At 50.5% G+C, this 16,318-nt stretch overlaps 1 protein-coding gene across 1 annotated transcript; it reads right to left on the bottom strand.

Moving 5' to 3' along the window:
• Nucleotides 1-3,288: 3,288 nt before the first annotated feature.
• On the bottom strand, nucleotides 3,289-13,733 carry LDLRAD1 (low density lipoprotein receptor class A domain containing 1). Its single transcript, XM_037827158.1, is given in 7 exon segments — nucleotides 3,289-4,533; nucleotides 6,179-6,249; nucleotides 6,251-6,305; nucleotides 7,953-8,090; nucleotides 10,258-10,386; nucleotides 13,030-13,084; nucleotides 13,639-13,733. Coding segments are annotated over 7 exon segments (618 nt in total). The 5' UTR covers nucleotides 13,660-13,733; the 3' UTR covers nucleotides 3,289-4,384.
• Nucleotides 13,734-16,318: the final 2,585 nt, after the last annotated feature.

Genomic DNA, 16,318 nt, shown 5'->3' with positions numbered 1-16,318 from the left:
TGAGATCCTCGCTGGCTCTGACGTCTGTGTTTCTGTGAGTCTAAGGATGAAATTAGAGTCCTAGGCAAATAGTGACAGCAGAGGGTTAAACTGGACCAGATTTTCAGTCCAAACCCTGGGGCAAAGCCTGAGCTACTTTAAATTCCATTAATCTATCCCTGCATGTTTGCACAGCAAAGAATCTGTTGTACTTAAAGTGCTGATCTTAGAGCCAGAGGCAGGGAGGCTGGGAGATGGCAAATATTGACTCTGGTGCCTGGGCTCTTGCTCCAGCCTGTGGCATGAAATCCCCTGCTTTGTTGGGGTGAGCCAGGAGAGAGGCCTGGCTGGCCGCCCTGGGCCCTCTGTCTTTCTGGAGCAGCTTATGGGGTGGTGTTTGGGAGGTTGCTACAGCGCCTGCTTCCCTCTGAAAGGAAGAACCAATAAACAAGAAAAGAACAAATGCTGGTTCTTATGCCAACAGCAGCTGCCTCCGATTCCCAGGCTGCCACCCCCAGCCTAGGCTCCAGTTTTCCCTTCTAGAGAGACCTGGCCGAGAAGAGGGGAGGCACTATTTTAGTTTCCTAGGCTGCTTAAAGCAGATAGCATGAAATGAGTTGGCTTAACAATGGGAATTTATTAGCTTACAGTTTTGAGGTGGAGAAAATGTCCAAATCAAGGCATTGTCAAGGCAATGCTTTCTTCCCAAAGACCGGCTGCCGGTGATTCTTGGCTTCTCTGCCACATGGCAAGGCACATGGCGGTGTCTGCTGGTCTCTCTCTTCTCTTCTCTGTTTCATTGCTTTCAGCTTCTTGCCTCCATGGCTTTTTTCTCTATATATTCATTCTGTTTATAAAGGACTCCAGTAATAGCATTAAGTCCCATCCTCAATGAGGTGGGTTATACCTTAACTGAAGTAGCCTCATCAATAGATCCTACTCACACATGGGTTCACACAGGAATGGATTAGATTATGTTTTTCTGAGGTCCACACAGCTCCAAACCACCAACACACCAAGGCAGGGATGTGGAGGCTCTGCATTTGGGCCAATCAAAGTTTGAATCCCGGCTCTGCCTCTTCAAAGTTTAGGCAAGCAACTTTTCCTTGATTTCTCAGCTGTAATGTGCAGGTAACCAAACCAGTTTCCTGGAGCAGTTGTGAGGATTAGAGAACTTGAGAGACGAGAGAGAAGACATATAAAGTCTTGGCATGTACGCAATGCTCAGTAATGTTAGATAAAGCCCCTAGCACAGCGCTTGGCACCCCTCTTTCTTGTGCACGAAGCTTTACTCTTTCCACATGGCATTCACATTCAGGGTCTCAGTTTTCTCTCTCAATAAGCCTGCCAGATCTGGTGATGTATCCTTACTCTTGATGTATATAGATGAGGAGAGCCTTCTTTGCAGCCCCTCCTCAGATGGAGGAACCAAATGTGTACCTCCTGCTGAAAACCTCTGCCAGCACCCCGTTGCTTCCAGAATCAAGTTCATTTTCAGCAGCCCAGAATCCAAGACTCTTCCTCATACTCCAACACACACTGGAATACTCCCCACTCCCTGAGCTGCAGGACACCCTCCCAGCACTGCACCCCTGCTTCTCTTCAGTCTGGGATACCCTTTCTTTGTTTCCCACCTGGCTCCTTCCTCCTTCAAGGCCCTGCTCAGGCATCACCTCCACTGTGAAGCCTTCCCAGACCTCCTCAGTTGTAGCATAAAGCAGTGAACTACAACAGCTAAGTGGCTGGCTCTGCCACCCCCACTCCTGAGCCCTTCAACAAGTGCCTGGTCCCTCTAACTCTTGGCATCAAAACAGTACCTACCTCATAGAGTTGTCGGGATTCAATGTAGGATTCTTAGCATGGCACCTGGTACATATAAATCCTTAATAAATGCTAGCTGTGTGCCTCTAGATACCTGCCTTTTAGGCCTTGCCCTGCTACTGACACACTGGGTGAACTTAAACTCGTCTTAGCCTCAGTTTCCCCATCCTGTAAAGTGAAGCAGCTCAACCAACCAGGAGGGACTGGGGCTAGGGAAGGGGTTATCAAATGATATGCCATCCATGATGTCAGTGCCTCTGGGCATTTTTCTGAGAAGAGTTGTGTAGAACACGGCAGAAGCCCAGGAGTGGATGACTTGTGAGGTCTACTGCCTCTCTCCCACTGGCCCAACCACAGCACCGCCACCCCTGCCAAGAACTGGGTACCTGCCACCAGCCCAAACCACCAAGGCTCAAGTTCACAATCTGCCTGGTTTCCATGTCTTCTCTCTGTCTCTCAACAACTATGCTCCTCAGGTCTTCCTCTTTTGGAAGTTCTGGAATGGGCCTCTGGACTTTTCTCATTCCTTAAGGACTAATTGATCTTCTCTTTCCCTTGAGACTGTGGAGTGGGCATGGTCCAGCCCTTTCTCAGGATCCTTGACTCCTTGTTTTTCCTCACCCCCATCCCCCAGTAGGCCCCTAAGGCCCAGGTGTTGTACCAGTAAATAGCCCTTGACCATCACCTCTTCCCTGTTCTTGATCCAAACCCTTGGCATCTCTTTCTTTGACTGTCACAATGAAGGTCCTACTGTAGCACCAGGCAGTTCTTGCTTATTACTTCTTGATAACACCCCACTGTCCTTAGGATAGTGTGACATGGTATTCCCTCAGGGCTCTCTGCTCACCTCTCTGGCCTTCATTTCCTGATCTCCTCCCTACCCCACCCCCACCCCCACCCTATGCTTTGGCCACTCTGGGCTGCTGGACATTCCCTGGCTGAGCTGTGTCCTGTCACACCACCTCACCTTTGTTCTAGGCCCCTCAGCCTGGAATACCCTTTACCTCCGCCTCTACCTCCAGAAACTCTCCCAGCCCTTCAGAGCCCAGTGCAAATGCGTCCTCCTCTGGGAAGGAAAGCACCTGCTCCCGCAGCTCCTCGCTTGTGTCGCAAACTCAGCTAAAGAAGCCAGAGGGTGGCCAACCACTCCTCGGGCAGGACCCCTCAGGCACCCTGTGCCAGGAGCTTGTCCTAGGCTCCTTACCATCCGAAATGAGTGTGTCCTGCCCCTCCTTGGTGCCCTCAGCCTTGCATTTCCTGCTGTCCAACCCATCCCACCACGTGTTAAGGGTGTCTCCTCTGTGACGCCCCAAGCTCTGCGGGTGCTGGGATCCAGGTCCCTTCACTTCTGGGTGCCCAGCACCCGGCACACAGGTTCGCCCAGAGCAGGTGCCCAGAGACTCTAATGAGTGAGTGAATGAAGTAATGACGGAACCAGAGCTCACCAGTCTCAGACACCCATTTTTAGTTCAAAACTCATTAAGAGGCTGGTATATGAACCCAATTTTATTAATTTCTGACAGGGATGTGTCTCTCTCCCTCAGTGGAACCCCTCTCGGTGGCTAAATTCCAAGTCTCCCAGAGTAAGGGTGGGACACTTTCTCACCTTCTAGCTACTTTTTCCTACACCCCATGCAGACTCTGCCCTGGCCAAGGTGTCATCACTCTGGTCGCAGGAAAGGCTTCTAGGCTGGGACTCCATTGACTGGATTTGAGTCCCAGTTCCAGCACTGACTTGACTGATTCATATTGAGCAAGTCACTTCCTACTCCGGGCCTCGGTTTCCTCATCTGTTTTACTGGACAGCCATCCTCGCCTGCCTGACTGCTGTGACGCTGGAAGGCTAGGCAGGGAAACAGCTTGTTCACTCAGGCTCCAGGACCAAAATAGAACCCCTAATTCAGGAATGCCATGCTGTTCATCTGGGCAGCTGGTCATGGGGGTGGGGGAGGCCGACTAAAGAATGGGATGGACAGAGGGGCAGTGAGGAGCTTCTCAAGCTGTTCTTCCAGAACCATCTGCAGCTCAGAGCCTTCTGGGGTTGCTTCCCACCAATAGACGACAAATACCCCATCTCATGTGCAATCTCATCTGATCAATTAGTGGGGTCTGCTAGGGTTCCAGAGTTGAAAAAAATGCTAAGACCGCATCCAAGCCCAGCTGGGGTGTTATGATTGGTCAGCAATATCTACCTGAGGTACCAAAGGGGCAAGAGGAGGCACATGCTTCACGTATGTGTCATCCATACAAATCAAAGGCCTCAGGTTGGTGTTTAAGCCCCAGACCTGTCTACTCTCCAAGGAGTGACAAAACCATGATCTGCAAGCCTGTTCTGGTGCAGAGGGAGCAAATACCCCTCATCTTTGTTAGGCACTGCATAACATGGTGGTGAATTCCCTGTCACTGGAGGCATTCAAGCAAAGGCTGAACAACTTGAAAACAGGGGACGTGGTTTCTATTCAGAGAAGGTATGCAGATCCCGCTAGATGATCTCAAAGGCTCCTTTCTGCCCTCATGTTCTGGGATTTGATGCTCATGTGAAGGATTGCCAGTGCCATTCCATCCAGTCTCCCACTCTGGCCATTCAGGGTCTGGGGCAGGAGTATTCATCAGACCAGTCAGTGCAGTGCTGCACGTGGTCCCGGCAGAGGCTCCTCGGGATACAGCCGCAGTACTTGAAGAAAGTCGAGGGACAGCGCCACCATCCAGGGCCGCAAGGTGGGCACACGGTCACTGGAGAGACAAGAGCCAGTGGAAGAGCAGCTGATGTGTCCTGGAGTGTCCAGTTCACAGGGCCCTCACTAGTTCTGAGACTTGCTATAGCTCCTCATTTCCCAACCCTTCTGACATTGGTGTACTGTATTCCTTATTTCCCTGTGATTGAGAGAATCGAGACACTCCAGCTCACAGGCTGTGTGACCTCAGGCAAGCCATTCACCCTGTCTGAGCTTCAGTTTCCTCTTCTGCTCAAGTTTGTTATCAAGTAAAGGAAGATAGGCAAAGTCTGGGGCACACAGTCAAGGCTCAGTTTATTAATGCATGCGGATTCTCTCCCCCAGCCCTTCCTCCCTCCCTCAGCCTGACTCCAGCCACACCAGCCCATTATGATTCCTTGAGCGCACCTCTAAGACCTCTCTCTGCCATGAACCCTGACCCTCGGGCGTCCTTCCCTGCCCACCCAGCCTCTGCCTGTTGAAACCCTGTTCATTCTGTAAGGCCTGCTTGAATGTCACCTAGGCTAAGTCTCTCATGATAATCCCCAGTCTCCAGGGCCCCAGAACTTCCTCTCGGCATCAGTGTGATGTGAGTCCTGGGGGTAGGATAAACATCTAACTCCCAACTGTCCCCAAGCAGAAACTGGCACCAGGCCCTGCCCTCAGTAGTGCACAGAACATGTTTGTTGATTGAACACTGGGGAAGAGATAAAAAGGAAACTCTAGGACAGTGAAAAGACTCCAGACATAGTGCCAGGAGTCCAGGGTTTACACCCAAGTTCCAATCCTATCAGTCATTGTATTAAGTCCCTTCTCCTCACAGAGCCTGAGTTTACCTGCATTGGGGACAGTGATTCCTGCTCCACTTTCCCCAGAGCTATTGAGAGATGCAGCAGGATGAAGGAGATGCAAGTTCAAATCCCAGTTGGGCCACTTACCTCTTGCATGGTATGGTGGTTTGGAGCTATGTGTACCACAGAAAAATATGTTCTTAAACTTAATCCATTCCTGCAGGTATAAACCCTTTGTAAGTAGGATCTTTTGATGAGGTTGTTCAGCTAAGGTGTGGCCCAACTCAACCAGGATGGATCTTAATCCTATTACTGAAGTCCTTCAAAAGCAAGATGAAATTCAGAGAGAGAGACAAAGCCACAGGAAGCAAGAAGCTGAAGGTCAACAGAACCTGGAAGAGCAGGGAGAAGCCGGGAGAGGCCACTGCATGCATTGCCATGTGACCAAGGAATCCAGGTCCAAGGGCCACTAGCAGTCAGCTCCAGAATGCATCTTCAGGAAGAAAGCATCACCTTGATTCAGACTTTTTCTGGCCTCAAAACCATGAGCCAATAAATTCCCATTGTTTATGCCAACACATTGCATGGTATTTGCTTGAGCAATGAGGAAACTAAAATATGTGGCCACTCTCGGGGCCCCAGTTTCCTCATCTGGGCCCTGGAAAGTAAATTCCCCACCACAGAAGAATGACCCTCCAGAAAGAGGCACTTGGAATGTATTGGGTCCCCCCTCACCGGAAGCATTCAAGCAGGGGTGAAAGCTTCTGTCTGAGATGCAGGGAGGGGGAGGCAGGAGAGGAACTTGGAGATTATCTTGGGCAATCACTGCCTGGCCACTTGGCCCTGCGGCCCAGGCCTGTACCCAGACCCCACCTGGGCTCAGTTCATCGGAGCAGTCCCCGCAGTTGTTGGTGCCATCACACCTTTGGTCTGAGTAGATCCAGAGGAGGGTTCCCACAGCGGGCCACGAGGAAGCTGGGGAGGCTCTGGGGCACATCTCCTACAGAGGGACAGATGAGGCAGGAGGAAGGAGGGGGGTGGTGATGGCTCATCCTGGCTTGGGGTCACTTCCCATCCATCCCAGGAGGGGCACAAGGAGATGGTTTCCTCAGAGAAGAGGTCGAGTCATGGGGAAAGGTGTGTTGTTTCCTGTGCACCCACTCTGGCAACAAGATGCTCAGAGAGCCACCCTCCCTTCCTCATTCCCTACCCAGTTCTTGTGCATTCCCACCCCACATCATTGCTTGCCCTGTTCCTTCCTCCAGAAACGTCCTCTATTTCTATCCAAAACCATTCCACCTTTAAGTCCAGGTTCAAGTTCCTTCTCCTCTGGGAAGCCTCCTATAACTGAAACATCCAAGAATATATATGAAGTCTTGCAACTGGGCCCCAGAATTTAGGGGATGTGGGTTCACATACTTTGTGAGAGAGAGTCAGGGGGCCCTCTCTGAGAGTGGGCTCTGTCAGGCCACTTCACTAGAGGCATAAAACCCAGACCAGGGAGGGGACAGGCCTTTGTCCCTTGGACTGGCCTGACTTAGCCAAAAGTATCATGGATGTTTCTGAGGCCTGCCCAGGGAGAGGGACAAGTGCAGCTGCCATGTGTTCTGTGGGTGCTGGTGGAGTGGGGAGGACTGAGAACTGGATCACAAAGAGGAAGACTGTGGGAGTTCAGGGTGTGACCTGAAGAAAGGGACCCTCACAGGGTCAAGAGAGAAATCTTAAGAGCCATGCAGGGCCACCATCATGGGAGATGGATTAAAACGTGGTCCATGGAGGTTGGGGGTTGATGAAAGGACAGAGTTGGGACCAACCAGGGGTGCTACTGGGAGGCGGCTGTAAACTCAGTACAAGGAAGACATTCCCATGGAAAAAGCATCCAATGATGGGAGATGCTGCTTCATGTTTCAGTGAGTAGTCTTGAGGGTCTGTGATGTAATCATCCTCCCTCCATCTGTTCTCCACACCACTTACCAGGTTCTCAACCTCCTGTGGGTCCAGGTACTGACTTATTCTATTAAGTAGCTCTCCCATGTAGCCATGACTCCTCTTTCCTGACACCCGTCAGGTCTCTAAGATCTGGGGCCAGGGCTCCCCGTTCATTCATTCATTCATCATATCATTCCTGAACCTTCACTCCCTCTGTGCCAGGCATTGGGACCCCAAGATCAACCAGACAAGGCTGCCCCAGAGAAGCTCACAGTCTGATGCACCCTGTCAAGATGGGCCAATCAAGAATAACAACCACTATGACTTGGGCTGGGACCAAAGGAATGAATCACAGGGGCTGTAGGAGCCCAGAGGAGGGAACTTAACCTAGTTTGGGAGTCAGAAAAGGCTTCCTGGAGGAGAGAATGCTTGAATTCTGCATTGAAGAATGAACACAGGGTCCCCAGGCATGGAGATGTGCAGCATGAGGGCAGCCCCTCGTATGCAGCGTGAATGTGTGGCTGTGTCAGGGATGGGGTGGGGGTAGAAGCACTGGCTGAGGGCACTGTATAAGCAGACAGGGGACATGAAGGGGCCAGGTATGCTCAGGGACAGTCGAGCTTCAGTATGGCTGCCAGGAGAGTTGAAGTGAAGGGGCTACCCCAAGGGGCCCTGGGCATGTCTGGCAGGGGCAGGGCAGGACCGAGCAGGTACTCACGGCACAAGCCCTCGTCCTCATCCTCGCCATGGACACAGGCTTGGACACCATCACAGACCCCGCTGGCTGGGATGCAGCTCCTCCGGTCATGACACAGGAAGCCTGTCCTGTTCGTCGGTGTCACACAGGCCTGGGCCCCTGAGTGGGCAGGGGCAAGGCCCCAGAGGGTCAAGAGTGGTGCTCCCAGGGTAGGGGCAGGCACTGCCATCAGACCTGCCCAAGTTCCGCATTTGAGTCCCATCATGAGCTGGCCCGAGGGGCGGTAGTGAGGACACTGGGATCAGTGCCAGAGATAGGGTTCAAGCCCCAGCTCTACTGCTTGCCGGAGGCATGACCTTGGGCAGATGACCCGGCCCCTCTGAGTCTCAGGTTCCTTGTCTGCAAAATCGGAATCATAGCACACACCCCATGGGACCGTGGGGGATTAAATGAAATTTCCTCTGCAAGTAACTCTAGGACATAGAATGTGTAGAATATGTAATAGTTCCCTTCTTTATTGAAAATGTTTAGAGTCTCACAGGAAGTTTCTGAGGACAGTGTTCAATTCAATGAAATGGGTTTTAATGGTGGAACCCCTAGTACCAGGTTAGTTGTCAGAAGAAACCTGGGCTAGCTGGGGGACTGTTACATCATAATCCCATACATCTGGGAAAAACTTTAGAGTCTACAAAGCTCTTTCACATTATTATTCGATTGCTTCCCAAGCACCCTGTAAAGTGTCCTCATGAGCCCCGTTTTATAGATGAGAAAGTGAGGCTCAGTCACACAGCTAATAACCCAGGTCTGCGGACCCAGTGCTCCTTCTCCAGGCTGGAGTCGCCTTCCCAGTGCTCAGTATGGTGGGCAGCCATCTGAAAATGCTGGTCCTTCTGAGAGTCTCCCCTCTGTCTCACTGGGGTGGGGGTGAGGGCACCCATCCTTAGAGCTGCTCCAAAGAATTAAAGGACAGAAACTGGCAGTGAAGTGGGAGGTCATCCTGAGTCCCCAGCTTGTGCCTGTGCATGCGTGTGCATGCGGGTTGGGTATGGGAGTAGGTTTATGCATGTGTGTTTGTGCACATGTGAACTGTGTCTCAGTTCTTGGAAATGCTAGTGCAAGGCGGGACAACTCTTGGAGACACATTGTCACACACACACAGAAGCACATATAAACACATATCGACACGTGCTCATACACAGACATACACACACATGCACACTGACACCCACCCACGCACAGATCCCTGCACACACTCACACTCAGAACCATGCATAAATATGCAGAGGCACACGTGCACACACACAGGCTCAAGAATGCAAATCCTCATGTACCTACATCTACTCTCGGTGATGCACGGGGCATGGAGGGTTCTGTGAATTTTACCCCCTATACCCACCTTGCCCTTTACACCCTGCCTGCCTGGCTGCAAAGCATCTCTCAGAAAGGTAGATTTGGTGACAACCCCCCGTCCCAGCTTGGACCTCTTCCTCTGGCTCTCCAAATCAGGACCAACCCCCTTGATGCAGCCTTTGAGACCCTGGGCATCTGGCCCGGCCCACCACTCGAGCCCTTCCTATTCACTGACTGCCTTACAGTCCCTCCTTCTCCTCATGCTCCCTCCCACCCTGGGGACTTTGCATATGCTGTTCCCTCTGCCTGGGATGCTGTTTCTGCCCCTCCCCTCCCCTCACTAGCCAATCCCCACTTTCCCTTCAGGTCTCAGGTCCCTGTCACTTCCTGAGGGAGCCCACCCTGACCCCCAGACTGCTTCAGAGCCTCTGTTCCAGACTCTCAGAGATCCCATTAACCTTGCCTTAGTGTGATTATTTGATTAATGCCCATCTTGCTCTCCAAACCGTTAGCTCCATGATGGCAGGGACCATGTTAGGGTTGTTTGCCATTGAAGCCAGAGCCACCAGGATAAATAGGACATGTCCCTGTCCTCTGTACTGGAGACAGACTCACAGATGGACAGCACCACCCAGGTTGGCCGGGCGATGGGACAAGGAAGTACAGGAGCTTGGGGGTCCAGACTGAGGGTCAGGGAAGGCTTCCTGGTGGAGGAGACATCGGGGCTCGATCCTAAATTATGACGAGGATCCTCTCAACAGCTCATTTTTCAGATATGCAAATGGAGGCTCAGAATCACATGTGTCAGGGTGTGTGCAAATGAGTGTCTATTCTGTGTGTGTGTCTGTGAAGGAATGTTAAGGAATGTCCAAAAGTCACTCAGTGGAAGTCGGGTACGGTCAGGCTTCCCGCCATCTTTCTGTCTCCCCCCTTTCCTCCCCTGAGGTCTGACCCACCCTCTCTTGACTGCGCTGACCTGGCATGCGTGGTGGGAGTCCAAGAAAGGCGATCAGGGTGATGAGGGCTGCAAGGGTTGCCAGCAGGAGCAGCACGAAGGCCAAGAGGCAGGCCCCGCGGCGTGAGCAGCAGAGGAGGCTGCAGCCCGCTGTGTGGGGCAGGAAACAAGACTGTCAGTGGTGGTGATGAGGTGGCCCGTGCTGGGGCTTCAGCCTGTTGCCACCCCTCCTTCCCCGCAAGAGGCCCTTACCAAGGGGGGCAGGGGGCAGGGTGGGTTCCTTGGAGGAGGGGATCCCTAGCCCTCCATGATGCTCTTTGATTCTGCCTGTGCCCACCCCCCGCCAAGTGCCCATCCCTGGCCTGGGTCCCACAGCTGGTGAGTGGCAGAGATGGGACGATGATCCCAGATCTCTGCCCTGCAGCCCATACCCTTCCTATCCTTCCATGAATCTGCCTTCTCAGAAAGCAGGGACAGATGGACACCTGCTTATCAAGCCCCCACCATGGAGCAGAAACTGCATCAAGGCCCTTCAAAGTTGGCATTTTTATTTTTCAAAATAACCCTTTATTTAATAGATGAGAAAACTGAGGCTTGGGGAAGAAGTGACTTGCTCCAGGTCACCAGTGTGAGCTGGGGTGTTAGTCCATACCTGTTTGATGCCCAAACCCTCGCCCTTTCCACGACTCCAACTGATCGCCCATTCTGGAGCCAGTCTGATTCCAACTCCAGCTGGAAGCTGGAATCCCAGCTCCATCACTTGCTAGCTGGGTGACCCTGGGTAAGTCACTTCACTTCTCCTGGGCCTCAGTGTCCCCATGTAGAAAAAGAGATCAGAATACCTTCCCTACAGAGTTGTCAAGAGGATTAAGTTAGTCAATTGTTAGAACAGTGCTTGTTGCCTAGTAAGTACTATGAAGGTTTTAGCTATTATTAGTGTTTATTGAGCACCTACTATGTGCTAAGCTCTATTCCAAAGACTGTGGAAATAGCAGTGATAGGAGACATCTCTGCTCCTGTGAAACTTACTTTGTTCCTTTAATTCTTGATGGCTTATAAAATAATGAAAGAAAGCTTTATTGAGGACCTACTGGGCGCCCTGCTCTATAGAGGGCACAAAAGTAGAAGTGAATCTGGCCCTTAGGAAATGTACTTAGAAGATAGAAAAAGGAGAATGTGGGCACAACTCTGTCTTCCCAGCCACAGTTATCTCAAAGAAAGGGACATGGACAGCTCTGGTTCACCTCTGTATCCCCAGTGTCCAGTCCAGAGGCAGGTGCACAGTAGGTGCTTTGTGGATACTTGTGAAAGAAGAAGGGCAGAGCTTGACCCAGAGGTCCAGGAGACAAGGGAAGGCCCCCAACTCAGGTCAGCTCAGGTCACTTCCATCCAATCCACACACATTTCCAGAGCTGTCTACTCTGCGCTCACTGACAAGACAGACCCATACCTGTACGCTGGCAGATCACAGTGGCAGGTGGTTAAGTGTGGTTAAGAAAGTGTGGGCAAGGTGCCGTGTGAGCTCGATGGAGGCACCTCATAAACAGGGGTGGGATTTTCATGTATGACGGGAGGGTGCAAAGAGAGGGCATTCCAGGCAGAGGGCACAGAAGAAGTGGGGGCCTGATGGTATTCAGGGGGCAGTGGGAGGGCCAGTGTGGTTGTGTGTGTGTTGGGAGAGGAAACAATAGTGGAATTTGCAGCATAAATTGGAAACTGGTCACCCCTAGAGCCCTAGTGGCTCCCTTGTTGGCGGCAAACACAGGGTAAACTCAGATAACCAGGGAGACAGTGTGAAGCCAGGCAAGGAGTGGCGTTCTGGTTAGCCAAGCAGCCACTCCTCAAATATTTGTGCAGCACAGGCCATGTGCAAGGTCACAGAAGAGACTTAAGGGAGTAGCGACAGAATCAAGACTTGTGCCCAAGTGAAGATTTCAGCTGTACTTCAAAACTGGAAAGGCCCTCAAATGTCCATTTCCTCCTTGGACAGATGAGGCTGTTTGTCCTACAACCATGCCCACCATGAGTCAGGACTCGGAAACAAACACACACAAGTGTGGAGCAATGGAAGACACAGGGACTTTGCAACCACACAGACCCTGATCTGGATTTGAAGCCTGCCTCTCCCACCTCTCAGCTGTGTGACCTTGGCCAAGTTACTCAACCTCTCTGAGTCCCAGCTGCCTCATCTGTTATTGCCCCGTAACAAGGACCCTCTCTCAGAGCTGTCGTGAGGATTAAGAGACCATACAGTGCCAGGCACATAGTAGGGACTCAATCCTTTATAGCTATTACCATTATTCTCTACTTGTCTGAGTCTTTTCTTCCTTGATCAAATATAGGCCAAGAAGGGCATAGAGCAAATGCTCAATAAATGTAGAGCCCCTCCTTTTTTTATTACATAGAGGTAAAGAGAACAGTCTTGGTTGCACAGTGAGTCAGTGGTACATAGTAGGTGTTAAAGAAGTGTGTGACCCCTCCTATTCCCTCAGAGGTAAGGAGAATTGCCCAGGGATTTGACTCTGGAGCTCTTTCCTCTGCATCACAGGTGGACACTGTATATGGTGCAGTGCCTGTGAGGAAGGCAGCACACAGTAGGTGCTCAATGAATGCTAAAGCAAGTGGCCGTCAGCTTGACCAGCCAGGAAACTGAAAGCAGACATAATACAGAGGGTAGATGTCTGTGGGACAGGAGGGGCCTTGGGGGAAACTTTTGGGCCTCTGAAGTCAACTGTCCAGCCTCAGGGGAGTCCCACTTGAGGGGGAGAGGTGCCCAAGGCTCCAGTCCATTACCTTCCCCTCCAGAGAGGGCTTTTCTTTCAGCAGCAGTGTTGCCATTGACATCCGCCTGCTCAAGAGAACAGTGAGGTATGGGCTTAGCACGGGTCCAGCCTCGTGCGGTCAGACCTCAGCATTTTTGCTAAGGGGTGACAGTCCCAGAGAAGAAAAGCCTCTGGCCCCCATCTCGGTAGAACCATGCCCCCTCGTACCCCAGCATGCTGAACTCCCCAAACTCATTGTGCCTATTTCACATTTCCATACCTTTGCCTATTTCCTACTCTCTGTCTGGAATGCCTTTTCCTCTCCTGTCTGCTTGGCAAACATTCATCCCCAAACCAGCTCAGGCAGCTCCTCCTCGGTGAAGCTTTCTCTGATGCCCCCTCTCATAATGTCCATCGCTCCTGCCTGTGGCCTCCTGTCTATCTGGCTCCTTTGTTTCCCCCCCAGCACTTGTCCCCTGAGCTGTGTAGGTGATTCACCTGTTGGGAGGGAGCCCCTCCAGGGTAGGGTTGCCCCCAGGGGTTTGGGCAGGCAGTCTAAATGTCTCCCTTCTTCACTGCCCACTCCTCATGCCAGGGTTTGCTCCCCCGAGACGAGGAGCCATCTCAGCGCAGCTCTTACCTGGGGGAAGATCTTGTTCATGCCTTGGACTCCCAGCTCCAGTCTCCAGGGACTGGAGTGGACTCAGTGCAGGTTCCCTGCTTTGTCACCAGGGCAGCCTGGGGAAGGGCGGGAGAGAAGCCTCGCCCCCAGCCACACCCCCTCTGCGGGCTGCCCTGCCATTCATTCCCTTCCAGACCCTAGTGGTTGTGCTCCACGCCTTCCTCCCAGGCCGAGGAAAGGGCAGGAGGGCCCTTTCCCCACCCTGTAGTCTGACACAACAATCTAAGGTTGGACTCTTCAGCCCATCTTTACGGATGAGAAGCCTGAAGTTCAGAGAGGGAGAAAGCACCCTCAGATCACACGATAGGTGGGAGGGGTGCCATTTGAACCCAGGAACTTTTCAGATGAGCCTTTTTCCTTCACATCAGTGATGAGACTGGAGGATCTCAGGCTCCCAGCTGCATAAGATCCAGACAAAAACACCCAGAATTAACCTTTTGGTGGCTAAAAAGAAGGGGGTCATTTTTCACTGACGTTCTGTTCAATTAAGTAGAATGAAAGAATTCATTTTCCCACTGGACTCAATAAAGTAAATGCAATTTTTAAATTATTTTTCTTTAAAAAATGGCAATGTGCATTTTAATTTTTCCTGAGATGGTGTCTGAGGTAGGAGGTGGCATGGTGAGGGGCAGGTTGCTTACCGGAATAATCTCAGGTCTGGGAAACTTCTAGCAAGAGCATTGGCTTTGGAACTGATAGTCTGAATGGTGCCACCACTAGCTGTGTGAACTTGGATAGGTCACTTAGCCTCTCTGAGGTTCAGCTTCCCCATCCACCACTCTCAACTTTTCCACTCACTCAGAAGAAAGCAGTGCCTCATAGGTGGGCCTCTCTGTCCTACCTGTCCAACACCTGCCAGGTCCACTCTCCTCACTTGCTCTAACTTCTCCCTTCCTTCTTACATATTTTTTCAGAATGAAACTTTCAAAATTTAAGATAAATACAGAAAAGTAGGAGGAACAATGTAATAAATAATTGTGTGTCCACTACCCAAAGTTAACAAATGTTAACATTTAGTCATTTTTGCTTCTGTTTTTTTCTATTAAATACAGCAAAATTGAAGATCTCTTTTTATCCCAGTTCTATTCGCTTCCCTCCCTCCCAGAATCAACCAGTCTCCTAAATTTGCCATGTGTGCTTCCAGTGACTGGTTTTTATACTTTACTACACGTGCATACATGCATGAAGATATCCAGTATCACCTTTTTGTTTTTTTAACATTTACATAAATATCATCTTAGTGTACATCTCTCTCCTTAGCCTGCTCTTGATATACACACTTCTAAAATAATGCTGTAGGGACATCTTCACCTCTATGAGATATTGCCAAACTGCTATTTCAAGGTGAGTATACCAATTTGCACTACCATATGCAAAGTCAGAGAGCTCCTCTCTCCCCAGAGCCTCACCAGCCCTTGAAATTGTCAAACTTTCTGACATCTGCTAGTCTGGTCAGTGTGTCAATGCGGTTTAATTTGCATTTCTCTAGCAATTCCTACTACTACCACCAATTGCTAACATTTATTGAGCACTTACTTCTGCCATGTGTTGTACCACATGCTTTACATTTATTAATCCATTTAGTCCTCCCAACCATAGGCAATGAGGAATATTATTATCTCCATTTTACAGATGAAGAAACTGAGGCACATAGAAGTTATTACTTGCCCAAGGTTCACAGCTGATAGGTGGCAGAGCAAGGATTCAGACCCAGGCTGGCTGAATTATCCCCTATCTGTGCCCTTACCACTCAGAAGTGTGATTCATGGACCAGCAGCATCTGTATCATCTGAGTGACAGCTTGCTACAAATGCAGAATCTAGGGCCATTCCCTAGATCTACAAAATTAGAATCTGCATCTTAACAAGATCTCCAGGAGATTCTAATGCATATTAAAGTTTGAGAAGCCCTGCCCTACATTATGCTGTTATGCTGCATTTTATTTATTGGCCATATGGATTTCCTCCCTGGAAAATTGCTTTTTCATATTTGTTGCCCATTTTTCTTTGGGCAGTTTGTCTTTTTCTTATTCATTAATGGACTTCTTTAAACTGGATTTGAATCCTTTGTTACATGAGTTATACATATCTCCCCCCACTGTGTGGTTTGTCACTTGTTTAGAGTGACTTCCACTAGCTCTCTCTTCTTTCCAAAACATCCATCTTTCTTGCCCAGGACGAGGTAAAAACCTCACTCACTACGTGAAGACTTCTTTGACCCTCCCTCCTCCCCTAGATTTACTTTTCCCTATATTCCTTATAGGTGCATCCCCCATCTTACCCTTGGTATGATTAGGGAGATCCATTGGATGTGAGATCAGCAAACCCCACTTGAGTCAGACCTGGGTTTTTATCCTGACACATCAAATCAATACCTATCTAATTTAAGGGGATAGGGCATACTCTCCCTAAGTCTCAGTTTCCTCATTTGAAGAATGGGGGTATGAACCCCTACCTCACAGAGTTGAGTGAGGATGAAGTGAGTGCACATACATGAAAGTGCTCTGCACCCTTTATGGGTGTAATATTGTTTCTGAATGTCTTAATCTATTTCCAATTAGAGGAAGATCTTGAGGGCTGGGGCTGCCTTTTAGTCCAGGGTTCAGCCCTGGGCTGGACAATGCTAACTGGGCACTCAA

The sequence above is a fragment of the Choloepus didactylus genome, chromosome 2 (genome assembly GCF_015220235.1).
Source record: "Choloepus didactylus isolate mChoDid1 chromosome 2, mChoDid1.pri, whole genome shotgun sequence".
NCBI lineage: Eukaryota > Metazoa > Chordata > Mammalia > Pilosa > Megalonychidae > Choloepus > Choloepus didactylus.
The sequence above is the reverse complement of the archived record's forward strand: the minus strand, read 5'-3'. Positions and strand labels throughout refer to the sequence as shown.